Source organism: Syngnathoides biaculeatus, chromosome 12 (genome assembly GCF_019802595.1).
Source record: "Syngnathoides biaculeatus isolate LvHL_M chromosome 12, ASM1980259v1, whole genome shotgun sequence".
Lineage (NCBI taxonomy): Eukaryota > Metazoa > Chordata > Actinopteri > Syngnathiformes > Syngnathidae > Syngnathoides > Syngnathoides biaculeatus.
Window position 1 is genome coordinate 495123 of NC_084651.1, and position 26929 is coordinate 522051.

The following is a 26929-nucleotide window of genomic DNA, read 5'->3' on the forward strand; positions in this document are numbered from 1 at the left end:
CATCTCGTGCGTGTATTTTTTTTGACTGACTGGCGAAGGCCAGCAAGTGGAACGTTACAGTTTTTTTTTGATGTGGCCCAATACTGACACTTAGTGGCATAGTATTGCTATTACATCAGATAGATAGATAGATAGATAGATAGATAGATAGATAGATAGATAGATAGATAGATAGATAGATAGATAGATAGATAGATAGATAGATAGATAGATAGATAGATAGATAGATAGATAGATAGATAGATAGATAGATAGATAGATAGATATATAGATAGATAGATAGATAGATAGATAGATAGATAGATAGATAGATAGATAGATAGATAGATAGATAGATAGATAGATGGTCGGATCAAGCTTTTCTGGATGCGGGTGGTGCCTTCAAATACAATTGGAATTCTCTCTTACAAACAGTCGTTTGGCTGGTTAATCTGTCGTGTTCATCCACAGCAGCATTTGGGGAGTCCATTTGGTATAATTTCCGAACTCGCCGCTACGGAACATTCATTGATGAGAAAGAAAGAGAGCGAGAGAGCGAGAGCGAGAGCGAGAGCGAGAGAGAGAGAGAGAGAGAGGAGAGAGAGAGAGAGAGGAGAGAGAGAGAGAGAAGAGAGAGAGAGAGAGAGAGAGAGAGAGAGATTTGAAGAGAGCAGTGTTCGGGATTATCATTGAGATTAAATCAGAGCGCCGGTCCAGCCTGCACGCGCACCGTTTTTCCTTTTGCACTTTAATCCATGCATAGGCTGTTTCGGGGGACACCCGGGACGGTTGTTTGACATCCATCCATCCATCCGTCCGTCCGTCCATCCATCTCGGATCTGAACCCCCCCGTGTGGACATGGCCGACGTTCCGCAGCTCGTCAAAATCGGCATTTCGCTGAAGATGCTCCCAAACAACACCGCTGTGTACTTCAAATCTGACGGAGCCCGGTTCGGACAAACCCGAACCATCAAACTGCTCACCGGCTCCAAGTACAAGATCGAGGTGGTGGTTAAACCGGGAGCGGTCGAGGCCACGTGAGTAGAACTCCGCATATGTTTTGAAACTGCATGGGGGGTGTTATTCATTCGTGACTGATTGAGGGAGCTGCATTAAAAACATTACATTGTAATCGTAAACGTATCACAAAAACAACAAATGTTAAAATTCAGACACTAATTGTGTGATGCGTTTACTTGGCTCAATTTTTCTATTTCGAAAAGATTGGTTCATGGGGGAACCGTTATTTCCACAATACAACATGTAGTGAAACAAAAACGTGCTCAAATCAACGTCTGGGACGTGGGAATCAATAATAGGTAAAACAATTTAATGTTGTTTGGCAAAATGGTCAAAAAAGTCTGTTAGCTTTCCCAATTCAAGATAGGAAGCCTCATTTTCCGAGCGACAGTGAAAGCATCAGCCCAAAACCCAGATTAGGAATTGTACTCTGCATCATTTTTTTTTAGTGTCGTCATCATGACGACATGATGAATGATTTTTTTTTTTTCAAAGTACAGCCAAATAAGGATACATACACACACAGATTTTCAATTCAATGATGTATGGGGTTGTGTGAAAGTAGGTCGCACACCCATGGCAGGATGCAAATGCCAGGCGGAATTTGGGCCACAGCTGTGGCATGAATCACTTGACCTGGCAGCTCGACGAAAAATCTAAAAACGGACGTGGTATTATCAGCAAGTTCCGGCGCAAAAATAAGCACGTCGACATGTTGTCATGTCGAAACCAAAAGGTAAGCAGAGCAGTTCCATTTTGGCTAACAATGTTAGCAGAAGTTGGTTTTCCCAGGAGGGTTGTTATTCATGTAAAAAAAAAATAAATAAATAAAATAAAAATCAATATTCACCAAATGACTGCTTCTCCGAAATATTGTTCAAAAATGTGTCTAAATCTTTTGAGATAATCCAGGCAACTCAGTCAAGACCGCTTGATTATTTCACAGATGCACTTTTGGCTACTCTAAAATGTTACAAACATTTAGTAGGCATCATCCCGTGCTAGCTATGATATGCACTGATCTGTAAGCCATTCCTCAACTATCTTCATTTTTTTTTTTTTGGTTCTCGACAGGTCGATGAGCTTGGGCGGAGTCACCTTCGCCCTGGAGCAGCAGTCCAAGGACCCTCAGTCGGCGGTCTACACGGGCCTGTACGACACCGAGGGGGTGACGCACACCAAGAGCGGCGAGAGGCAACCCCTTCAGATCGCCATACAGGTACAGGACGCTTCAACAAGAATATGACACACAAACAGACACTCCGCAAGAAATAATCAATCATAATGCTGGACCACTAAATAACAGAATAATGACGATAAGCTTCGTGTCAAACGTTATTAACTCGGCGGTTAGCCGGTTTGGGCTTTGTGTCGACTGGACTTCAACATGGGTTCATTCTGCTAGACGAGAAGCAGAAGACACACCGGGCAACCCATTTAGTGCGGGAATTCACGCACACCAAAGGACAATTCCATGGAAGTAACTATGTGCCACCGGGATTTGAATTTGAAATGTAAAGTCATCACATTTGTAATAGTTGTATTTCAGTAGAACTTTTCAATGCTACAATTCGCTGTCCGAAATTCAACCGTCTGTGCCACCGGGTGAGGTTACTTCAGGTCAGAACCCAACAGCCAGCCGATCGCGGTTAGGCTCTCTTCGTCACGTGACGAAGAGAGCCTAACCGCGATTGGCTGGCCTGAAGTAGCCACGCCTGGCGGGACAGACGGTCGAATTGTTAACATTGAAAAGTTCCACCGAAATGCAACTATTACAAATGTGATGACTTTCCGTTTGAAATTCCAATCCCGGTGGCACTCATTTACTTCCATACAATTCGGACGAAGCGACTTTGTTTTCAAATGTTGGTCGGAAGCCGGCGCGGCAACGGGAAATCTTGCGAAATGTTTCCGACAGCGCTCGTGTGTGCGTGTGGGTCGCAGTTCAGCGAGGCGGGCGCGTTCGAGACGGTGTGGCAGGTCAAGTACTACAACTACGGCAAGCGGGACCACTGCCAGTGGGGCAACAGCTTCAACGGCATCGAGTACGAGTGCAAACCCAACGATACTCGCACGCTCATGTGGGTCAACAAAGAGAGCTTTCTTTGACAGCTGCGCGCGCACACGTGCAAGCACACGCGCGCGTTGGCGCAACAGCAACGTGTGTAGCGTGTTCGGCACTGCCATTTTTTTTCATGCAAATGAATTTTTAAAAAATGATATAAGCATATATTTTGCTCGAAAATGATGTATGATCAAATCATTTTGCTTCTTTTAAAATGAAAAATAATAACCTGACGTGACTGGGATACAGATTTTCACGAGAGCAGCTTGGCACGACTGAGTTCCAGAACTTGTTTTTTTTTTTTTTTTGTTACTTCGATATCATTACTGTGCAATACAAAGCATATATCTGTTTCTTTTTTCATTTGTGGCACTTTAAAAAAAAATCTCATCAAAATCTATAAGAAATCATATTTCTCAAAAGTATTTGTAATCAAAAAGAATAACCTGGCATGATTTGGAGACAGATCCTCTTCATTCGACCAATATGGGTACTACTGACTGGCAGTACTTTTTTTTTTTTTTTTTTTTTAATCTTCATAACATCCTGTATCCGTCCAATTCAAAGCTTAAAATTCAGTTTCACTGCTCCTCATGCTGAAATGTTTTCTTTTGATTTTAAAAATCTGATTGAACAGCCTTTGGGAATGTCATGGAGCGTTTGTGTGTGTGTGTGTGTTTTCAATTTTAATACTCTCGCATTCTCTTTGGTGACCAATCGAAAACATCCATGGCCGTTTGATTCTTTTCATGTAATTTTAAAATTCTCAATCCATTTCCCTTTTCCTTAATCATTTCCGGATATATTTTGGTTACAAATATTTAAACTCCCTGCCACACTACCCAAGATAAGTGGTATGGAAAATGGATGGATGGATAGTTCCCAAACTAAATTCATGATTTCCAAACGTTGAGAAAAACCTGAAATCATTTGTACATAAAATTCATGTTTTTCATTGAACCAGCAGGAGTGGACAACTTTGTACTGTCGCGTATGTGACATGCTGAGTTTGGGACCAGCGTGTTTGAATGTGTGTTGTTTTTATAAATGGTGATTGTGTGTAAAAATGGGGAAAAAAAAATACCAGTGAGTTTGTAAAACACAAAAAAGAAAGTCAGACAATGTTCTGTATATTCTATACTTAATGTAGTTTATTTACTCAGTTGACACATTTTGTGTGATTTTTTTTAACACTTGGTGACAAGCTGTTCCTGTATGCAGTGTTTATGTTCTCTCTACCTCTTCCAAAATATCTGTAAGTCTTTATATCCTATTTTTTTTTGATATCCTGTGACAATGTGTTTTTGTCAAAAAAGTATCTTTTGTACAAGTGTCATGTATTGAAATGAGTATACTGTACTTTTGCTGTGATACATGGTTTGGAATGGACCTATGCAATAATAAAAAAAAAAAAGAAGAAGAAGAAGAAGAACCCATTGGTGTTGCAGTCGGGTCCATGCTAGTTGGTGTGTTTGCGCCCAGCTTTGCTTGATCTCTTTAAAGCCACTTGAAATGGAACTGAGGCTTTAGAAGGCCTGCTGAGGATTTAGCGAGCGTGCGTGCGGGAGGCAAACTTTGACCTATTGATGAAGCGCCTTAAGTATCTTACGTGGATTATACATGCGACATGATCGGTCCACCCGGATGCACGGTGCAGGATTCGGGATGGACGAGGAACTCCCGCTTGGAGGAGCGTCCGCGCGCAATTCAAGAAAGCGAAGCCAAGTCGGGAAGGAAACCAAATGAGTGACAAACACATTCGCTGGGTTGTTTTGAGGGAGGGAGCTGGCAAAACAAGCAAGCAGATTTTTCTTGTGCAAATGATGTCAAGAATTACCTGAAGGCAAAAATAGTAGAAGACTTCAGAAACTTTTGACGTTCTTAAAATGTAAATTCATGACTTACCCCCCCCCCCCAGTATTCCACAAGAATTTTAAACTATATTTATGCTCAATCAGTGCCTGCCAGTATAAGGCTGCCTTTTATTATCCTTATCTTGATTATTTGTGTCATTTCCTTCTGCATGATAGCAACGTTTAATAATTTTTTTTCCCCGCAGTAGACTGCTACAAACTGCATCAATCTAAGGAGGGACAATATAATAATAATAATAAAAAAAAACACACACATTACCATATAACACGCATAGAGAAATACCATTAATATACAAAATGTCATGTCACAAACGAAATAGGGGGGCGCGGAATGTTGCAAACTTGCAATTTTCAAGGTGGGGAAGGTCATCTCCAAACGGGAGAGCGTGTCCCAAAAAGTTTGAAAAGCACTCCATAAAAACTAAAAACATAGTGGAGCCACTATCGGTGGCTATGCTAGAAACGAAAGATGATCTCAATTGTGAATGACGTCAAACTGGGATTTCCAAAAAATCGTGACCGAGCGAAGCCCAAGGCGAGCGTGGTATAATTATCTCCATTTTATTTTCACACGTTTGATTCACAAACCGTGCAAAGTACATATTAGGAGACATACGTTGTAATCTGACCTCGAAGCCTTCATTTGATGGTTTTCGTGGCAGGTTCAAGTTGTTAATGAGGCTACGTCGAAGATCCCCGGATGTCCGCTACTGTACTGTACAGTATTGGACTCCCGAGCCTCGCCTCGCCTCGCCTCGCCCCCCCCCCCGTCCCGTCCCCGTCCCGTCCCCGCCCCCGCCCCCTCAGTTAAAACGATCCGAGGCTCCCCCGTCCGCGGTTCTCGTCCACTGCAGTCGACGCTTCGGCGAAGGAGGCGAGCGAGGCAGGAAAGAGAGACCCCCACAACTCAACCCCCGCCCCAAATCTGAGTGGAAAACCCCCCTCCAGCCGTCTTCCCCTCGCGGCGTTTGGAAGCCCTCCCCCGCATAGCCTGGATTTGCCCACCCGGACGACACCATGGTAAGCGTCTCCGTTGCTAGAACTGGTCGATGAAAGAGAAAATGAGACAATCGGCGCACATTTTCGCCTTTGCAGCGCTAGCACCGCACCCCCGGCGGACCTCGCCTCTTCTCTCGCGTGTAACCCGTCCGGCTAGGTGGGGCTAGCCTGTCAGGAGCCTGTCAGGAGCCTGAAGCCTTTGGCCCACTTTCGCGTCTCTTGCTCGTCCCCCGCCCGGCCTGCCCCATAAATGAGTTTTCGTGACACCGAAAAAGCAGCCAGCCAGTAGCCGAGAACGTCGCGTCTTTTCGTGGCAAATGTGTCACTGAGTGCGCGTTTTGCACGACGGCTGTTGACAGTTGCCACATTGCGATTGAATCAGGAAGCAGTCATAGCTGGAGACAGGATGCAGGGAAAAAAAAAAAGTCGCTCTTCAGTTCCATGTCAAATACAGACGGAACATTTCACGATCCGAATAAACAATTGCAAATGGAAGCTGCCAGGACGCACCTCTGCGGTGCCAGGCTCGAATCTCGATCGGCGAGCCTTTTGCTCAAAGTCAGCTGGGATAGGCTCAAGCTCTTCTGGGACCCTCGTGAAGGCAAGCGCCCCCGCCCCCCTAAAAATGGAAGCGTGAAATATATTCACCTCTACGGGTGTAACCATAAAAAAAAAAAAAAAAAAGCAGGCATACGTGACAAAATAGGCATACATTTGTATCAATGAACGTACTATAGGAGCCCTTAAACTTGGGACTACATACAGCGTATGTCTCAATGTGTTGCTGCACAATTTGTGTTTTCAGGGTCATAGCAAGGGTGACATTGATGCGAGTTTAGTTAGCCCCTCTGGCATTTTGCATCATCTGTTCGCATTAAGCTAGTTCGTCGTAAGTCGACACCCCGTATTGAGATGAAAATCTTTTTTTTTTTATTTTTGTGTGTCGTTTCATTCTGGAAAGCCTGAAAACGTGTACCGCGTAACACACTTGCTGGTTCATTTAGCGTGTCCAGCACTAAAGGCCACATTTTTGTTGTGACAAATTTCATTTCGGTGCTTGCCAGTTAGCTGTGTGGGTGGGTAACCCCTTTTTTTGTGTGTCAGCGGGACAGCTTCCTTCTCCAGCCAACTGAGAGTCCAACTCGTAACTTGCCCAATGACAATATGGAGTCCGTAAATGCTGCTGCGTAGCAGTCAGGCGCCGCTGCGGCGAATGTGGAACAAGAGACACTGTGAGCGGCGCACTCGCACGACCACGCGACCCACTCAATGTTCAGTGCATCGCTGCAGTTTGCGTTGGCACTGCTGGAAGGGAGGCGGCGGGCGCTTTTTTTTCACATCCGTCCATTTTCTGCCGCGCTCGTCGTCTTCGGTTGGTGAGATGAAACCCGACCCCGGCTGGAGGGAAGTGCCTTGGGCCGCTCGCTAGTCAACTGCAAGGAACATACAGACAATACAACCATACGCACGCTCATTACGTAGATGATAAGTGCCGGATGAATACACAGCTGTCGATTCGGACTGGGCAATTACTAGCCATCTAATATTGAATTGTAATTTACATTTTGGCTTCTTGCAGTCATAAAAACATTACAATGAAAGAAAAACAATTCATGCGGCGTCCGTCGGGGTGCGTGCGTGCGTGCGTGTGTATGCAAGTTGCCGCATTGTAAAAGCACCTGAATGTCATGTCACTGTCCAAGCGGCTCATCCTCACAAGGGTTGCAGGAAAGCTGGAGCGTATCCCAGCTAACATCGGGCGAAAAGGCTGACTACACCCTGACCTGGAGCGCCTGAATGCGTCAGAATCAGAATCGGCTTCATTAGCCAAGTGCGTAAAAATACACAAGGGATTTTTTTTTGTTTTCTCCGGCAGTCGGTGCTGCCCGGGTATGACATTCAGAACAAAGAACGAGAACAACGAAGCAACAAGACATATATGTGACATATGTTATTCTTTCCTCTCTTAGCGTATATTACTTAGACGCCCCGGTTAGAGGCTACTGTAAACGTGCAACAATTATAATTCTGCACCTTTTTTTTAAATATGTTAACATGCTAACACTCAATTGTGTGACCATTGATTGGCTCAGCAAAAATGAGCATTAGAAGTTACGGGAGGGATTTGCCCGCAAATGACAAATATTCACTGTTCTAAAGAGCCGAATACGAATAGCTTGGAACAAAGGACCGCGTGGATTCTCCGTATGAGGAAAAAGCTTTCGGGGAACACTCTTAATAATACTACAGAGAGCGCCAGTTAAGACGTGAACGAATCTGCTTTTTGTAACACGACGACACGAGCCTTGAAAAGGGTCGCTGACGTTGTCGCCCGTCCCTCATCGCACTCTTCTGCTCTTGTCCTTGTCCAAATATTTCTGTGACGGTCACACAACACTTGACACTCACGCTTGAACTCCTGCTTCGCAATGTCTGGATGTTGTCAAATTGCATCATCGGCGCATTAGCGGCTAGCGTGCTACGTTCAACTAGCTTGCGTGAATGGCTTCAATGCGCGCGCGCGCGCGCACGCACGCACACGCATCCATATGAAGTCTGCTGAGCATGAGGACAATGAATTTTTCTCAATTTCTCATGATTGATTGAATGGATTTCTAACCTTTTCAAATGTTTGACGACATCCGGAAGGGCAACTTGCCAAGCACAGATTGATGCGGTTGGCTTGTCGGAGTAGAAACGGATACGTCATTGTCGTTGGGAAATTGTTACGGCCTTACTAATGTCGTTTGTTTCAAGTTGGAGTGCTCACATTAGTTGCGATGTCGCATCGCCTTGTGCTAGCGTTTTACTTGAGGCTAATATTATTATTATTATTATAAGAGGCTGTTTTTTTTTGTATTTAACGAATGGCTACGTGGGTACAGATGTTTATGTAACATGGGTACGTGATTATGTAGACGACAGAAAAGCTGACTTCTTTCGCAACTTTAGAATCGTCTCTTTGTGTTTTGCGGCGAAAGGCATCCTTCCGGCGGTCTGCGCTGCCTCTTTCGTGGCTCTGCCGGCGCTCGTTGTGGGGGTGGTCGTCCCTCACGTTGTCGCTGGAATGACGTCTTTGACACTCGCGCTGACCACGTGCGATTACAAAGCCCTTTGAGAGGAGGGTGTCACTTATTTGCGGCAGAGCTAAATAGCAAAGGTTGACTGCGTACTCGGAGGAAGCAAACGCACGCGCTGGTTTGAATGGACATTTGTCACGTACACAGAAAAAAGCAGGCGGGGAAAAATGACTCCATCACTCAGAGATTGCAGAATTGGAGCAATGAGAACCGCTGGGCCTTTGAATTACGCACACCAGACCAAAAATAAAATGTCTGACGATACTTGTGGAAGAAGGCCAAGTGACAGAGAAGCAAGTTTCTGATGCTGAACTTGACACCTCCGCCCGCTCCTGGTTTTGTCATACTGGGGCTGGTTCTACTTCTATCGATACCTATGAAGGTAAAGAAAAGAAACGAGCTCCGTCTCCCCCCCCCCATTCCGTCTCTCTCTCTCTCTCTCTCTCTTTTTTTTTTTTTTTTATAGGATAGAATAGAAGGGGCGTCCAACGTGATTCATGTGCGATATGTGTGTCTTTACATGCTCGTGTACAATATGCCGCTCTCCCCCCCCCCCCCCCATCTCCTCTCTCTCTCTCTCTTTTTTTTTTTTTTTTATAGGATAGAATAGAAGGGGCGTCCAACGTGATTCATGTGCGATATGTGTGTCTTTACATGCTCGTGTACAATATGCCGCTCCCCCCCCCCCCCCCCCCGCCCCCCTCAGGAAAGCTATATTTAGCAGTGGTTTTTCTCTCGTTGCTGGCCAGACTCTTACATATGCGCAACCAATTTTGTTTTGGACTTCCATTAATGAACAGAATGGCGGCATGATGACTTTACAGCTGGATTTTGAAAGGGTCGTTGACATTTTTGGACAAGGCTGCACTTTGGCACCGGTCCTTCTCCGAGTCTGTATTAAAATTAGCGTGTCGTTGGGCCACACCCGAAACTTTAGTGGCCTTTTGAATCAGTCGATTCTGGATTTTGATTTATTAGACTTGGATGTGGAGACGTTAGCAAACGTGCGTCCCTCCCCTTCCTCCCCCCTTTAGCGAGCAGCTGAGGCCGTCGTTTTAGTCTCGCAGCCGACGATGCCCGTCTTCCTCTTTCAGTGTTTCAAATACCACGTCGTCGTCGTCTCTTCTCTCTTTGAGGTTGGATTTCCACTTCAGGGCCACGAGGCCGATTCCCAGTTTGGGCTTATATTGGATTGACCTTCATTTTTTGACTGCTTCATTTCCTGTGACGGACCTGATTTGACCGCGTCTACGTGCGTTCACAGACATTTCATCTTCCGTATATTTCATGTGGCACACACGGCCAACGTAGCACCGTTTAGACCTCTTTTGTTGGTCTAAATTTTCGCTGTTGTTTCGAGTTACATATTCTCTATGTACAGCAGTTATTGGTGCTGAGTGGTTCGAGTGTCGGTTTGGTCTTGCGTTCGTATCCCACTGGAGCCTCCGCGGTTGCGTCAGGAAGGGCATCCGCCGTAAAACGTGTGTCACTGCGGTGAGCCCTAACGGGACAAACTTCCCGTGTTTGGGCCTGTGATGATCTCCCATCTGCTTATTTTGGACTTCTATTAGCTTCTGCCGCTTGGAGTTGTTGTTTTTTTTTTTTAAATGCACTTAAGTTAAAGACCTGGCGATATTTAATCCCACATGTTTCCGTCTTTACGCTGCCGTGATGTATATCTTGTCTGCAACACGAGAGAGCGAGGGGGGTGGGGGTGGGGGAGGTTGGGGGCGGGTTCCCCAAATGTCACTTGTCAATCCAGCCTCACGTGAATGCCGCCGAATGTCGACAGCGCGCTCGGAAGTCGCTTTGCTTGCCGCGATTGCGTCATCACGTTTTGCGGCCACTTGAGCTCAAGCGTTTGCGGAACCGGCGGAACGACGACTTGACATCTTTACGACCACGAAGTTCTGTCGGACTGCCGCTCGATCAATGGCAGGCTCAGTTTAATGACGTTTGATGACGGCCACCCGCTCGGTCGGTCCCGTGCGGAGCGCGCTGCCGTCCTGACTTATGCCTTGAATTCATCCCGTGATCAAGCGCGTCAAGAAGTGGTGCAATGCAAATACGTGCAGGACTACTGGACTCGTTGGCTCACGCTATTGCCTCCACCACAACAGCCTTTGGTTGGGAAGTTTGCGCACTGGAGTCTGAATGTCGTTAAGTTGTCCTTTCTTCTCTTCTCAGGGAAATGAAGCCAGCTACCCCCTGGAAATGTGCACGCATTGTAAGTTTTGCCAACATTCAAGTACCCTTTGCACTTGCCAAGGCTATTTATAGAAGTTCACATCCGTTATCCAATTACCGCAATGATCTGGCGGGCACATTTAATTCTGGGATTGCGCCGGGGCTCGTTTTAGTCAAGACAAAGTTCAGGGACTGAGAGGATGGCCTCCATTCCACACCTCGTTTTCAGTTGAAAAGAAAAACAAATGAGGAGATAAATGTGACGTACAGTTTCACCAAAACAACAACCAAAAAAAAAAAAAAAAGCCAACATTTGGAGATGCGTTTTTTTTTTTTTTTTTTTTTCTGTGGACGGCAACTTTGAGCACCGAAACTAAAAAATGCAAAAAACAAAATTGAGGTCAACGCTCTTCACATGCATCCAGACAAACAAAAACGTCAACTTTGCAAAAAATTATCAATTTTGGGAGATGCCTGCATTGGACTAGAAGGACAGACACGTGAACAACCGAGCGATTGAATAACTTTGAAAAGGTCAACATAGTAAGACGAGCAGACGGTTTGCACTCGGTCCAGACTGCGGCCCTTGCCGGCATTTGTCCTGGGGCGTAGCGCTGGTGGGGTTGGATCACCAATGACCCAGAACTCACAAGACGGGTTAGGGCCCTTTGCGGCGTGTCTCTCCATTTTGACACAAAGGGGCTCGAGCAGCGAGTCTCGGGTCCGAGCTTCGCCTCCGCTGCGTCGGAAGAAGTCGGCTTGAGGGGAAAGCAGCTGAGGTGTCCGCCGCTTAAGGGGTTAGCGTCTAGCATTTTGGTATCATCGCCAATTGCAACGGCGTCCTCGGCCTGTCCTGCCTGTCAGACTTCATTGTTGCAAGGGGCGGGGGGCGGGGGGCGGGGGGAGTCACAGCTGTCAGCAGCAAGGTGGCGCTGGGGCTTTTCTAATGACAAACGAGAGCAGCTCTAAATAGCAGTGCCTCGCGTGCGCCAGATGGCTACACGTATTCCGAAAGCAATCGGGCCAAACGGGCAAGGGAGTGGCGGGGCCGCTTTCAAGAATGCTCGAACGGGGAAAGCGCCACAAGAGAAGAAGACTCTTCTGGAGTCACTACGAGGAAAGTCCGGCCATTTTCTTAGCCGCTTATCCTCATAAGGGACGCAGGGGCGCTGGAGCTTATCCCGGCTGTCTACGGGCAAGAGGCGGGGTTTCCACGCCCCCCCCCTTCGCTGTGAAAAGTCTCTCACCTGCCTTGTATTTGGTCTCAGTTGATCCAGACGAAATCAAGCGTCTGGGAAAGCGTTTCAAGAAACTGGACCTGGACAACTCGGGCTCGCTCAGCGTGGAGGAGTTCATGTCGCTGCCAGAGTTGCAGCAGAACCCGCTCGTGCAGAGGGTCATCGACATATTCGACACTGACGGCAACGGAGAAGTCGACTTCAAAGGTGGATGCCAACACTTCGTACGATGTTGTTGTTCTGTTTTCCGAAGCGCGGGGCTTCTCCAGCTTTTTGGCTTCTGGCACCCCTAAAAGTACACGAGGGAACTTTTTCTAATTGAACAAAACTACAATGTCAGGTCAAGTTCATTTTGACAGGCCTTAAACACAACCCGATTCGCAAAGAGCTTCACAGCCTCAACAGTTGACAAAGATCGGTGATTGCCCCCCCCCCCCCCCAATATGTTGACGTGTTTGGCCAATAAAGCTGATTCTGATCAATCTAGCTGAATGAACAAGACCTGCAATTCCTATAACCGGTATACATAGATGTGCGCTATTGACGTTATGATCAGCAATGTACGCTGTGAGTATTATGAACCGTGTATTCAATTATCTACACAGTGTAGCGGAATAATCAGATGGGTAATGTACAAATTCAGTACTTACAGTGCCAATTTATGGTCGAGAGTCAGTGGTGGTGGGTGCCAGGAAGGAATGATGATGATAATAATAATAATAGTGAGGGCAAAGCAACGAGGGAGTTGAGCATCATGACCGCCCGGCGGAAGAAACCGTCTTTGAGCGCCAAAATTCTCAGGCTCTTGTAGTCTCCTCCCTGATGGTAGCAAATTGAAGAGGCAGCCGGACGGGCGAGCGGAGCGGAGTGGAGTCACCCGCGATCCCGGCACAAACTGACCGAGTCTCTTTTCCGACACAGAGTTCATCGAGGGAGTGTCGCAGTTTAGTGTCAAAGGTGACAAGGAGCAGAAGCTTCGTTGTAAGTTTGCCATCATTAATACCGGCCAGTATTTACTATCGATTTTGTGTGGAGAGTTCTTTCGGTGTTCACTGACTGACTTCCCGCACACTCGTAGTCGCCTTCCGGATCTACGACATGGACAAGGACGGCTTCATCTCCAACGGCGAACTGTTCCAGGTGCTCAAGATGATGGTGGGCAACAACCTGAAGGACACGCAGCTGCAGCAGATCGTGGACAAAACTATCATCAACGCGGACAAGGACGGCGACGGCAGGATATCCTTCGAGGAGTTCTGCGCGGTGAGTCTCGGTCCTCCCCGAGAGAGAGCAGCTCAAAGAATTTGAAACTCGCCACCCCGCTGCCTGAAAGATCCTGATTGAGTGCTGACTAGAACCAGGAGAGGAAAGTAGAGCGCTAAGAATTGAAAACCCACTTCCCGGTTCCGATGATCCAGAAAGCTGCTGCCCGAGTGAAATCAATAGCCCGAAACTGGACTTCTTGGAATTGGAATCGAGTCTGCAGCCGGTCCAGTACTCACTTGATTGAATGAATCAAATCTTGCCGAGTGATTCTTGCGCTGGATCCGAACGCGGCCGACGAGATGGGAGCAGTGCAAGCAGCGAGCGACTTGATGTTTCCTTTCCTTTCCTTGTGTCCCGCGCAGGTGGTGGGCGGTCTGGACATACACAAAAAGATGGTGGTGGACGTCTGAGCGAGAAACCCGCACCCCGACCCCGACCCCCTCCGGCTCGCTCTCCCGAGTTCTCCTCGACGCTCGCTTCCTCCGCCATCTCCGATGAGACGTCCGGCGACGAGAAGAAACACCGACTCGGCGGAACGTCGGCGGAACGTTCACGTCGCCCTTTTCCGACGCCGCCGAGAGCCTCGTTCAAGTGTTAAGTGAAGGCCGAGGGCTTCTTATACGGCTCTCGCCCCCCCCCCCCCCCCCCCAAAAAAAAGAGACTGAAGTATGAGGAGGTGACGTGAGGGAATTCCATCCTTTTTTAAAAATTCTATTTATTTCATTTTTTTCCTCATCTTTTATACGTGAGTAAAGGACATACAGTATACATTCAAGTGCATCTAGCTGGTCGGGTATGAAGTGCCAAGCAGACATATCCACACACACACACACACATTAATAGCCCAAATGTATTTTCAAGCGTTTAGAAATATTGTCATATATATATATATACACACACACATAAGGCTTCTCTGCACGCTTTCTGTTGTCACTCGACGACAAATGTAAGACTGTATAAGCGAGAATCTGTAGATAATCTTTTTATCATTTTATTCAGCGTGTTTATGTTGTCGTTAAGATGGTTCTGGAATGAGAAATTGATTTCTCGCTCTCTGATAAATGTCTTTTCACAATAATTTATTGGACGATTAATCTTCCGTTTTTAGGCCGTTTTTGTTGTGCATTGGCTCGCCTGGAATGAGAAATGTATTTGGCTGTTTTAGGGAAATATGTTTTGAAAAACAAACTTCAGCCTCCGTCAGGTCGTCGTTGCGGGCCGGTTTTGTTGTTGCTGGGTGGAGCACGAAAAAGACAAATGTATCGCTCAGGGGCAAATCATTCGTTTTGAGGGCGTTTTTCTTGTGACTGGATGGCCGTGAAATGAGAAATAGATGTCAGAAAATTGTCTTTTCGATAGATGGCCCCGTTTTTGTAAAATGCATTTTCAAGCATAAGCGCGAAAACAAAATGATTTTTGAGCATTTATTAGTTTTTGGTTTTTTTGGGGGGGGGTTCGGGCCTGGAACAGCAAAACTATTTTTTGAAATGAATGACATGAACGAAACTGGAAGTGGAATTTTGGATGAAAGGAATCTTGTTTACACACACGCGCGCCCGCGCGCGTGAATGCTGATGTGAATGCAAACTATTTCATAACAACGTAGATGTTGCCAAATGTGACGTTTCCACATGAACCGGACTGCAGTGTCATAATATTAACAACTGCCACAGACAAGCTTTTTGAATGTTTTGTATATAAATATTTGTTAAAGACACAACTGCCACCTTTATGCTTTAGTTTGGAAGTGCTCTTTGTGTAGGGGATCTCGTATATTAGGAGGAATTTGTAATTTTTTTTTTTTTTTTTGTTCTCCCGTTTTCCTGCATGCTGCAATTTATGCTGTGGGACTGTTGGGGGGGGGGAAAAAAATGAAATACCGTTGAAATAAACTTCACTGGTGATGAATTGTCCTTTCTTCAAATGGATTTGTAGTTTTTTTAAGAAAACTATTTGCATTCAAAAGTTCAAAGTCAGCTTTTTGAAAGAAAATTGGATTTTTAAATGAAATAACTTAAAATTTAAAACTAAAGTTTTTAACAAAAACTAAATTGAAACTGGACTTATTTCATTTTATCAGCGTGATTTAATAAATATTGATTTGGTAAAACGATTTTGAAAAAACATTTGTTCAATTTGACTTTTCAGTCCAACATAAGACAGCAAACTAGATTTCTCTCGATAGCTTTCTTTTTATAAATACACAAACATCCGGCAGAAATTCATCACACACACACGCGTCATCCCGCCAGCCCGACGGGACCAAACCGGCGGGCCACTTCAGAATCTTTCCGCAGCTCTGCCGGCGACCGCTCGGATGTTTCCGTACACTTTGGAAGGTGGACTTCCTGTGGTGGACAAACACATTTGGAATTCAAGGAAAACTGCTTCTGATACACGCACGCAGACGACTCACCTAAAATGAGGTTGCAAATGGCCGTCCTGGCCATCCGAATGTTTTGAAAGGAGCCCAAAATGTGCACTTTGCTGTGGACGCAACACACGCCGAATGAGCAACGTACAAAAATTCAACCCAACGCACGTACGGTGGTTAGAAGACGTTGACACCCCCCCCCCCACCGCCAAAAAAAAAAAAAAAAAAATTTCTAATGCCCGTTTTTGTTCATCAAAATGACAGGAAAAGCCTACCAGAACACCCGAAGTTCATTGATGGGGAATTTGAACAGGCGTGCCCAGACTCGAAAGCATTTCAATAAGAAAAGGAAAAAAAAAAAAAAAAAAAAAAAGTCAAGATTTGGACTGACGTTTCGGCCAGCACGATGCGAGTCTTGGTGACGTTTTCGATGGTGAATTTGGTTTTTCCTCCTTTGCCCGCGATCCTGCCGACGGCTCTGGACAAGTGGTCGCCCTTCAGCTGCTTCACTGCAAAATGAAATCAAAAACCGGCGTCAGACCGACTGTAATATTCCCTTGGTGGGAAACTTTTGGAGGGGTTCTTTTACCGTCTGTGATGTCAAAGCTTTCGAGAAAGAGCTCGTCCAGTCTGATCAGGGCCAGCGCGTCCTGCCGGGGGAACGCGCACTTGTTGACTTTTACCGGAATGTCAACAACTACAATTACTGGTAAATGTCATTTACAGGATTTTTCTTTTCAAATTACAAAAGGTTTTACACATCTGAAATTGAACAAAACTAATCGGGCAACCGCATACTATATTACATGATTTACATTGGATTGTTTGCAAATTGAAATGCTCTTATTTAAAAAAAAAAAAAAAAAAAAAAAAAAGCTTGTGGTTCCGTTTTTCCCGACCGACCCTAAAAATTCCAGCTGACCCAAACATTTCGACACCACGCAATAAATATGTCAGGGGCGCGACGGGCGTGGCCGCGTGTCACTTCCCGGTGCGCGCCGCCGCCGCGCATTCAAGCCTCGTTTGTCCATCCATCCATTTTTCAAGCCGCTTAGATTTGTTGGATTGAGTTGAATTCAATTCAGTGTTATTTCACATTTCTTGAAAAATGACTTTCAATTCATTTGTCATTAAAACTAGTCTGTTATTAAAATGATTGGCATTTTTCATGCAATTTTAAAATTCATTCATTTTGCATTTTTTGTTTTCATGTATTCTATTTGGACATTTCTAATGAGAATTATTTTCACGTCGCATTTTAAATGTCAACTGGTAAATTGTTCCTTTGATTTGATTTTTTTTTCAGGAATTTTAAAACAGAAAAATGAATCCTACTTGATTATTTACATTCATGTTTACACGATTGAGTATGTTGACCAGATTGCATAGACAGATTCCCGTTAGTTTTGCATTAGATGTGTATTTAATTTAGTTTTCATTTCATGTTTACATTTATAAAGCAATTTTTTTTTTGAATGTCGTTTTTCCAAACGAAAACAACGCTAGGACGAGCGCGTAACGTATTTGAAATTGAAAGTGGGAAAAAAATGCATCGATTGCATCAAGCCTTACTTCAACCTGGAAGCCCAAAATGAAGGCTTTCACGAAATCTGCTGCCTTCGTGAGTGACGCGATGTCTTGTGTCTCTTTGCAAGTCTACAAAGTGGAAAGAAAATAAAGAAGTGGCATGACTGGAAATTTCAGGCCTCCGGGAGGGCTTGAATTATCATTCTTTTCATAAATGAAATGCCTTTTTGACAGCCTCAACATGGCTCAAAGGTCCGGGATCAGGGGATTTATTTCAGTCTCACAGGCTAAATTTTCTAAAGTCTCTCTTAACGGGACGCACAAAAAAAAAAAAACCCCAAAACAATTGATTTCAAGCCACTGAATCATTTCGGATTGTGTCATCACAAATGAACAAATATTGTATTTGACTCGAACTAGCAACCAGAAATCCTGACTCCAATCCAATCGTTACGTAGTCTCTCTTAACGGGACGCACAAAAAAAAGTCGGAAATCGGTCACACCGATTTGACTGATGGACATGAAATCTGTTTTAGGCCTCACGAAAAAAGTTGTCAAGGTCCGAAACCCAAAATTGAACGGGAAGTCGGACATTTTTAAAGGAGGCATTTTAGCTGAATCCACAATTTGGTGATCGTTTCAAAAAATCTTGCGAGGGGAAAGTTAGAAAGAAAAAAAAGTAGACTTTGAGACCAGCTTTGGCAATTGACAGGTTATGCTTCCCCCCCAAAAAAACAAACCCTAAACTGAACAGGAAGTCGACCATTTTGGGGCAAATTCCAGATTTGATCCACTTATCACCGTTTGCAGGGTGACCTATGCATTGATTCTTGGGAAATGGGTTAGACAGTTTAAAGTACCGCACTTTAATCTCCACATTCCGCGTCTTGAGGTTGAATCTGATTTGCAGCTGCAGGTTCTCCACAATTGGGGTGTAGATCTTCAGCCAGTTCTCCTTCAGCGGCGTGTAACGGTGTGCGGGGACGGCCACTTTCCGCATCTGATCCGCCCCCTGAAAACAAACAAACAAACAAACGCATACATGAGCACTTCCTGCCTGCATTCGTCTTTATTGCTATAAAGACGCACTTTTATACCTTTAGTTTGTCAAGACAAATAGGAGGAAACTGCGGCCTCTTCCTCGCGACAGACCCTTCAGTGTCCATATCAGATTGCTCCGCTTTCCTCTTACGGCTCTTTTTAGACTTGACTTTTATAAAAGCGTCACCGTCATCCTGCTTCTCCGCCGCTTCATTAGTTGCCGAATCCATGGTGAAAATGCAGTTGTTTAAAAAGTCCGACTGTAAAGTTAAAAACAAGACCGCAAGCTGGTGGCGGCCTCGTGCAACTTCAAAGACCCAAACGGCAACTTCAGCATCGCCTGAATCAAATCAAATTATATAAACATCTATTATGGATGCGAAACAATTTTATTTTCTAATAATGTCCAATTGAAACAAGCATAAAATAAATCATCCAATTTTACTGGTCATAAATGTGCAAAAAAAAAAATCTTGAAAGAAGAATTTCATTTGGCATTTCTTCAGGCACTCAGGAAGAAGAAAGGGGTCTCTTGTGTTTTGGGCAAATAGCTTCATTTAATGACCCCACGTGTACGTTTTTAGTACAAATTTCAACTTATTTCGTTCACTGGTGTCGGATAAATTACGTAACTAATTTTAAAGCCCCGTAAACGCCACTTCATGAAAAGTAGATAATAAGTCATACATGTGGAATATTGCAAATGAAAGAAAGTTTTTCGTTAGGCATATCTTTGGGCACTCAGCTGCAAGGGAAGCGGGTCCTCTGACCTCATGTTTTCGGCCAAGTCCCTTCATTTAGCGAGCACATTTCTACAACACTTTACGTTTGTTATGGTGACAGAGCCGACATAAATACAGGTTTATTGATACTGGATAGTATCAAAACATTATTTTCCACTACGTTACAAACAAACGAAAAAAAAATGAATACTTTTCATCAGGCATATATTTGGGTACTTGCACCTTAGTTTATCGCAAGGGGGTCCTGACGTCATTTGTTTGGGTTTGCGCGCAACTAGCTACGGATAAAATTTACACGCGCACGTTTTACACGAATTTCAACATAATACGGTGTTTATCAGGAGATAAACGAGATGTCAACGCCACTTTCGAAGCCCCAAATTATCATGCACGTCCAGAAGAGTTTAAACTACACGGTTTTTGACTGCAAATGGATCCCGTGCAGTTCCAAGTTCGTGTGTCTCGGGAACTTTGCGAGAGGAACCGGAGTCATGCAAATGTACGAAATGCAACACGGGGAGGCTCAGCTCATCAAAGAGGTAAACATTTCCTTGTATTAAAACAACAACAACAAAGAGAGAGAGAGAGAGAGACAAGGGATACAGTTTCAAGGCTTTGAATTGAAAGGCGGTGGGGATATGTTAGTGCCCCGTCTCCATAGCAACAGGAGTCATTTGACGAGTGGGACGTTCAAATCCAACAGGACAAAATATTTCCACGCGGACAAAACTCAACACTATGTATTTAGTTATTATGTTATGTCACACAGAGACGGTAAATTCATCATGAGGAGAATGTTTTGAGAATCTTATTAGGGACACCTGCAGGTTCAAATATAGGACCTTAAAAAAAAAATCCACCTTTGTAATGACACTAATGCTCAGTTCTTCCCTTTTTGGCTATTTATTCAACAACATTTTTTTCTCAACAGAATCGATCAATACGCTACCAATTTCTTCTTCTCTGCTATGTTCCAGGTGGAGAAAGCCAAGCCCATAAAGTGCGGCACATTCGGGGCGTCGTCTCTTCAGCAAAGACACATAGCGACGGGGGACTTTGATGGAAAGCTAAATATATGGTAATGGTAACGTGTACCTACGTGCTAACGAAGGCTTCTTTTCCTTGAGCTTTGTGCAATTCCGCAGGAACCTGGAGGAGCCCAACGTGCCGGTGTACACGGTGAAAGCACACAAGGAGATCGTCAACTGCATCGACGCCGTCGGCGGTCTCGGCATCGGCGACGGCGCGCCCGAGATCGTCACCGGAAGCCGAGACGGTACGTCACCTCCGCTTGCGTTTTACTTCAATGGTGGTCTGGTGTCTAGCCACGCAACCCCCAGTCCTAGAACCATTACCTGAGAAGCCTTCAATGAAATATTTCATGCATTTTGTATCGCACAATAGGCTGCTTCATCTTAATAGAATATGCTTTTTTTTTTTTTTTTTTTTTTTTTAATTCTGCAGCGGTTTTTATCTCGTGTGCAGGTACAGTGAAAGTGTGGGACCCTCGGCAACGAGACTCACCCGTAGCCAACATGCAGCCCGTGGAAGGAGACGCCAAGCGGGACTGCTGGACTGTCGCCTTCGGTACGTCGCCTCTCCAAAGCAGCGCTAACCTTTAAATGGACAGAATATAAATATATATATTTTCACAATTGGCCAGTTGACATGAAATGTCCCCCAGGCCACGCCTTCAACGACCAGGACCGCTGCGTGTGCGCCGGCTACGACAACGGCGACATCAAACTCTTTGACCTGCGCAACATGTCCCTGCGCTGGGAGACCAACATCAAGAACGGGGTGAGTCGTTGGCGGCATGTTGTTGACTTTTAATAGCAAGCGACGGCGACGGCGGCTTCGTACAAAGGAAACGTGAAAGTGAGCCATTTCCTATTCTGTGCTTCTTGCCCTGCCTTTGCCATCATTGGTAGCCAAGAGCAATAAAGTGAAGTTACGCAATTAACTATACTTTGATTAGAATAATTCAGCCCTTAAAGTTTGGCTGGATAGGACGTTTGTGCTAAAAATGTACAACTCTGTGATTTAGAGTTGATATAATGACAATTATTTCAGCAAATCAAAGAGGGAATGTCATATTTATGTCACCCTTTATTCTAATTCAATCAACAAGCAAAGACGGGGTTTTTCAATAACATTTGGGAATGTGCAAATTCACATATTTTTTTTCTGGAATTGCTGCAAATGTTTTCTGAAAAACAAAATACGACTTTGGCGCTACCTGCTGGAATCGTTCCGTTGATTTGTTATTTGGTCTCGTATCGGAGCCTCGTGAGTCGGCGCTTTCTTTGTGTTGGATCGCGTAACGACGAAATGTAGCTGATTATGTAACATGGCTTCCATGGTTGTGTACAATCTCCCCACGGAATGCAGGGGCGTCAAAAGCTCATTTTTGTCGCGGGTCATATTGCAGTGAGTTCCGCTTTATTTTTCCTCAGAAGGCCCGTCATGGCTGTCAAAGCATAAAAATCTTTTCTTCGCCACATCACATTTACACATGAAAAATGTATGAAGACGTTTTGGAATCACAAATCAAGGGTAATGTCTTTTTCAACTATTGTTCATGTTTGGTCACGGAAATGTGCGCAAAGTTATCATTGATGATATATGACAGTTTGAAATGTTGCTACATATTTTCACAAGAATCTGACACACGATTTGCCTTTGCGGGCCACATAAAATCATGTGACGGACGGGATTTGGCCCTCGGGCTTTGAGTTTTGACACTCGTGACGTTGGAAGCATGATCTTCTCCATTCTAAGTGCTTTGCTGCCATCTTGTGGCACCTCTATGCAAATACAAAGCCTTTATGTGTGTGTGTGGGGGGGGGGTTTGCAGTATTTTTTTTTTTTTTTTTTGGGGGGTATTTTCACGTTGCACCTCGTCCACCAGGTGTGCTGCCTGGAGTTCGACAGGAAGGACATCAACATGAACAAAATGGTGGCCACCTCGCTGGAGGGCAAATTCCACGTCTTTGACCTGCGGACTCAGCACCCCACCAAGGGCTTCGCCTCCATTTCCGAAAAGGTAAGAAGGCCGAAGGCCGAATGCCGCCGCCGCCGCGGTCTTGGCTCCCCATTGCGGCTCATTTTAAAATTTTACAGGAAAGAAAATTATACCCAACGTAAAAGGAACTTTATTTCAGATTTTGTGAATTATTTTACTGAATTGAACCTCCGCCGTTTCTCTCTGGATCAGATTTTTTTCATATTTTTTTTTTCTTTTGAAGGCTCATAAATCGACCATCTGGCAGGTGAGGCATTTACCTCAGAACCGGGAAATTTTCCTGACGGCCGGCGGCTCGGGCAGCCTTCACCTGTGGAAATAGTGAGTTCCGCCCGCCTTCCGCCCGCCGGCAAGCGCGGGCGACCCTTTTTGAAAAGGTCTCTCTCTTTTTTTTCCCGGCCTCCGCGCCAGCGAGTACCCGGCCCAGCGCAGCAAGAAGGACGCGGACGGCGCCAGGGTGGGCGTGGCCGGCTCGGTGGGCCTGCTGCAGAACGTGACGCTGTCCACGCAGCCCGTCGCCAGCCTGGACTGGAGCCCCGACAAGATGGGCCTGTGCGTGTGCGCCGGCTTCGACCAGACGGTGCGCGTGCTCATCGTCACCAAACTCAACACGGTGTGAACGTCGAGCCCGGAGCTCGCCGGGACTTTTTTAAGGCTAAAAAAAAAAAAAATCAACCACGGTGTTGTCTTGATGACTGGAGACTCTTTCCCTCATTTGATTGTTTAAAAAAAAAAAAAAAAAAACATGAAGTTGGCATGGCGGTTGTCTCCGTTTGCACGTGCGGAAAAGCTTTTTTTTGGGGGGGATTTTGGCTCTGGGCCGAACCCCGCCTGCCCCGAATAGCGATGAAGCGCCGTATCATTGACGTTCCCTCCCGAAGTGCCCACGCGGTGGTCTTACAACCGCGTCAGATTCCCTTAGCAGAGTCGGCTAGTTTGAGACACGCGCGCAATGCCGTGGATGGGCTACCGACGAGCGAGCGCGACACCTGAAGAATGTCAAGCGGTTCAGATTTCCCACTGAGATGGTCGCAGTCTTGATGACATCATTTATCCATACCGATATTGATTACCCGCTGTGAGCAAACCACATGACGAGCAAGAAACATCTGTAGCAAGCTGCACATATTCATATATGTAATACTTACAGAGCATATCTGCCACGATCTACTTGAATTGGTTGGGTTCCGTTTTGCATATCCGGTACTACATAGATGGGCTTTTTGCGTGGTACGGACGTGCCTAAAACACGTCAGCCGTACACTCCTCACGAGAGAGACTTTGACTTTGGAAGTCTTTCGAAGGTGCTCGTTGATTTTTCATAGGAATAATGCAGAAAGATTGTTGTCAGCAAATTTGTGGCTCGGTGGACTTTTGGACCTTTTTTCTTCATGGGATACTGAATATCGATGCTGCGGTCCTCACTGATTCATATAATACGCTTTGAAAGCTCAATTTAAATCTAAATAAATACAGCTGCGGGAACGGGGGAGCAGCTCTCTGACTTTGGCTTCGCAGTTGTGAGGACCGGGGTTCAAATCCCAGCCCCACCTGTGTGGCGTTTGCATGGCTTTTCCTCCGCGTTCCTCCCGCATTCTTTGGAGAGACTGAAATTGGCCCGTCGCTGTGATTGTGAGCGCGACTGGCTGGTGACCAGTTCGGGGTGTGGGCCGCCTTCTGCCCGATGTCGGCGCTCCCCGCGACCCTCGTGAGGATGAGCTGCTCAGAAAATGGATGGATAAAGCCGTGGAAAAGTTTCTCTTCGGACTCACGTTGACGACGTCATTACTCGCACATTCATCACAGACGACGCACTGGGATCTCGCGGCGATAATGAGAACTACATAACCATGTAGCGTTGACATTAAACATTTTATAAAAAATAATTCTAATTGCATTTTCAGTCATCGAATTCGATGGTTTGAAAAGATGGAACAAACAAAAGGAAAAATCCGGGCGTGGCGAAATGACCATTATGCGCACTCCGACCGCTCGGGGGCAGTGGCGAGCAGGTTCGTCCGCCCAACACGCATCACTTCCTGTTTGCTCCACCGTGCCGAATGTCTGAAGGCTCACATTAGCCTACGGTAAAAAGGTAAGCATAAACTAAACAACTCGACTGTTTTCTCTTTCAAATAAGGCAGACATGACATTTAGACCCATTTCTAGAGGCTTCGCAGATGCAGAACGAGTGCCAGTTATTTTTCATTTCATTTGCTTGGAATGATTACATGATTATCGCCTGGCTGCGGTCGCTAAAATAAATGCCGTCAACATTCTGATTCTGCCATTCTTCTATGAAGTTCTTTTTTTTTTTGTAGCTCGGAAATATGGCGGCGGACGATTATCCTTTGGAGATAGACGAGCAACTGAAGGGTTTCGAGTCGTCTGTGTCTGCGGTCAAAAATATGTTGGATACTCTCTTGTCGATGGCCAAAAGTGAGCTGGAGAAAAAGGTAAACAAAAAGTGCAATCAAGGCTGCTCACGTGGAAAAAAAAAATGTTCATGTTGTCTTGTTGCTAGTTGGATCCTCTGGACCAGGCCAAAGTGGATCTGATGTCTGCTTACACGCTCAATTCTTTATTCTGGAGTAAGTGGTTCATCCCTCTCTCCTTCTAAAGATGGGAAAAGTCTTTGATACTAATTCAAACGTATTTTGCAGTGTACTTGGTCACACAAGGCGTCAATCCAAGAGAACATGGCATCAAGCAAGAACTGGTGGGTAACATTTTTGCTGCTGTTGTCAAAACGGGGTCGGGCTTGCGCTCACGTGGTCGTTTGCGTGGCGCTCAGGAGCGGATCAGGACTTACATGAACCGAGTGAAAGACATCACGGACAAGAAGAAGGCGGCCCGTCTGGATAAGGGCGCCGCCGGACGCTTCTTGAGGAACGCCCTCTACGAGCCGCAGGAAAAGCCGTCCAAGAAGAAAGCGACGACTGCGGCGGCGGCCGTCAGTAAAACATCTGAAGCGACGCCGGCCAAGCGGCCCAAGAAAAAATGAGCCGGAGCTTTTATATCTGATTTGTTGACTTTCCCATGCGGACATGTTCCAGACCATAACAACAAAACGTTGTCATACGTTTGGAAAATGGCCTGGGAAAGGAAAATGTTTGTCGGGATGTCTTTTTTTTTTTTTTTTTTTTTCAAGCAAAAAGTTATGAACGTGATTCCATGAATCCAGTTTTAGTACTGTATTGTTCTTTTGTTGTGTTGCGTTCCCTCAGCAACATTTTATGATGTGACTTTTTTTTTTTTTTAAGTAAAAAGGGCACCTGTTTGAAATAATAACGCTCAGTTTTTTCCCCTTTCAAAAGTCATAAATCATATTCCGTGGTGTACATCAACACTCCAAATGAAAGCAACAATACATGGAAATACATTTACTGTATTTTGATGTTTGAAAAAATAGTTTTACAATTTCTATTTGTTTCATTTTAGTCTTATTTTCTGTATAATTTTCATAATTACATTTCCCAACTGTCTACCCTATATTTGTCTCATGTGCCGTCCGAGTGACATACTTTTTGCAACTTATTTTTAATCGACGTACATATGAATATATGATATGAATCTGTGCAAAGCATTGGCGTCACAGTTCTGAGGATCCGGGTTCAATTCCGTGTGTGGACTTTGCACGTTCTCCCTCCCTGTCTGCCTTGCGCGGCTTTTCTCTGGGTGGGCGCCCCGGTTTCCTCCCACGTCCCAAAAATAGGCAACATTGATTGGACGCTCTAAATTGTGAGTGCAACCGTCTTGTCTGTCTCCATGCGCTCTTCGATTGGCCGGCGACGGGGTTAAGGGTGTAGCGACGAAAATGTGTAATTTACATCCACGTCATCGTTCACCTCCGAAGGAAGTCCCGCGTTCACGAGAGGCCCACTTGAGATTCCTGAGCAAGATTGCGCCAGGAGCGCCGTCTACTGGCCCTAAAAATAATCGCAGTTTTCTGCGTTGCTGTCGTCATGATGTGCGATTCAATGACAGCTTTGTTCCACTAGATGGCGATCGAGCGACGGTCAGTCGTTGACCTCCACACAATCAAGTCGAAGAAGGTCCAGCAAGAGAGCCAAAGGTCGCATTTTGCTCGTTGAGCGCACTCGTGACGTGAAAGAAGAAGCACGAAAAGCCTTGAAAAAGCTCAGCGCCGAATGGGAAAAATTAATTCATCTTCACTGATCTAGAACTCGACAGTACCGGACATACTTCCTCTAAAGATGACGCGCTGTGTTTATCAGTCCCTTGAATCAAATACAGTTGTGGGAAAGTTACGAATATTTCAAGCTGAATCCATTTTGTTGTGCTTGAATCCCAAATTGAATCTTACGTAGCTTTATTAAGCTTTGTTATTGTGAAAAGGTTCAAAACATTGGGAAGCTTGTTACAGACACACACACAAGCAGACAGAATAGTAATGATATCCACTCACAACTAAACATCATTTTACAAAGCAGGGACCCAAATTGATGACGCAATGATCGAGAGCAAAACAAAGTTGGAGCTTAATTG

General features: G+C 45.3%; 4 protein-coding genes and 1 long non-coding RNA gene across 11 annotated transcripts; 3 read left to right on the top strand and 2 right to left on the bottom strand.

The window, feature by feature from the left end:
• The first annotated feature begins 749 nt into the window (after positions 1-749).
• On the top strand, positions 750-3279 carry cnrip1b (cannabinoid receptor interacting protein 1b). Its single transcript, XM_061837406.1, has 3 exons — positions 750-1017; positions 2075-2219; positions 2945-3279. The coding sequence occupies exons 1-3, from the start codon at positions 839-841 to the stop codon at positions 3107-3109; spliced, it is 489 nt and encodes a 162-aa protein (XP_061693390.1). The 5' UTR covers positions 750-838; the 3' UTR covers positions 3110-3279.
• A 2506-nt stretch (positions 3280-5785) lies between these two features.
• Positions 5786-14352, top strand: LOC133509498 (calcineurin subunit B type 1-like). 4 transcript variants are annotated; one of them, XM_061836555.1, is made up of 7 exons: positions 5786-5959; positions 7659-7769; positions 11206-11245; positions 12474-12650; positions 13365-13424; positions 13522-13706; positions 14072-14352. In XM_061836555.1, the coding sequence occupies exons 3-7, from the start codon at positions 11233-11235 to the stop codon at positions 14117-14119; spliced, it is 483 nt and encodes a 160-aa protein (XP_061692539.1). In that variant the 5' UTR covers positions 5786-5959; positions 7659-7769; positions 11206-11232; the 3' UTR covers positions 14120-14352. The 4 variants fall into 4 exon arrangements, with proteins under 4 accessions (XP_061692539.1, XP_061692538.1, XP_061692535.1 ...); XM_061836554.1 differs by lacking the exon at positions 7659-7769 and having other exon boundaries at positions 5787-5959; XM_061836551.1 differs by lacking the exons at positions 5786-5959; positions 7659-7769 and adding an exon at positions 9266-9400.
• On the bottom strand, positions 5966-8445 carry LOC133509499 (uncharacterized). Its single transcript, XR_009797355.1, has 3 exons — positions 8348-8445; positions 7618-7731; positions 5966-7371 (listed from the first exon to the last, which is right to left on the bottom strand). It is a non-coding gene; the product is annotated as an uncharacterized LOC133509499 (long non-coding RNA).
• A 1529-nt stretch (positions 14353-15881) lies between the features above and the next one.
• Positions 15882-19060, bottom strand: pno1 (partner of NOB1 homolog). The gene is made up of 7 exons (XM_061836550.1): positions 18709-19060; positions 18477-18623; positions 17656-17739; positions 16673-16733; positions 16475-16592; positions 16126-16196; positions 15882-16057 (listed from the first exon to the last, which is right to left on the bottom strand). Exons 1-7 carry the CDS (start codon positions 18880-18882, stop codon positions 15990-15992), a joined length of 723 nt encoding a protein of 240 aa, XP_061692534.1. The 5' UTR covers positions 18883-19060; the 3' UTR covers positions 15882-15989.
• A 535-nt stretch (positions 19061-19595) lies between these two features.
• On the top strand, positions 19596-25922 carry dnaaf10 (dynein axonemal assembly factor 10). Of its 4 annotated transcripts, none has more exons than XM_061836546.1 (12): positions 19596-19934; positions 20373-20473; positions 20541-20671; positions 20881-20982; positions 21059-21195; positions 22307-22441; positions 22644-22741; positions 22832-23000; positions 24742-24876; positions 24945-25011; positions 25084-25139; positions 25215-25920. In XM_061836546.1, exons 1-12 carry the CDS (start codon positions 19749-19751, stop codon positions 25422-25424), a joined length of 1527 nt encoding a protein of 508 aa, XP_061692530.1. In that variant the 5' UTR covers positions 19596-19748; the 3' UTR covers positions 25425-25920. The 4 variants fall into 4 exon arrangements, with proteins under 4 accessions (XP_061692530.1, XP_061692531.1, XP_061692532.1 ...); XM_061836547.1 differs by having other exon boundaries at positions 21080-21195; positions 25215-25918; XM_061836548.1 differs by lacking the exon at positions 19596-19934 and adding an exon at positions 19965-20169 and having other exon boundaries at positions 25215-25921.
• Positions 25923-26929: the final 1007 nt, after the last annotated feature.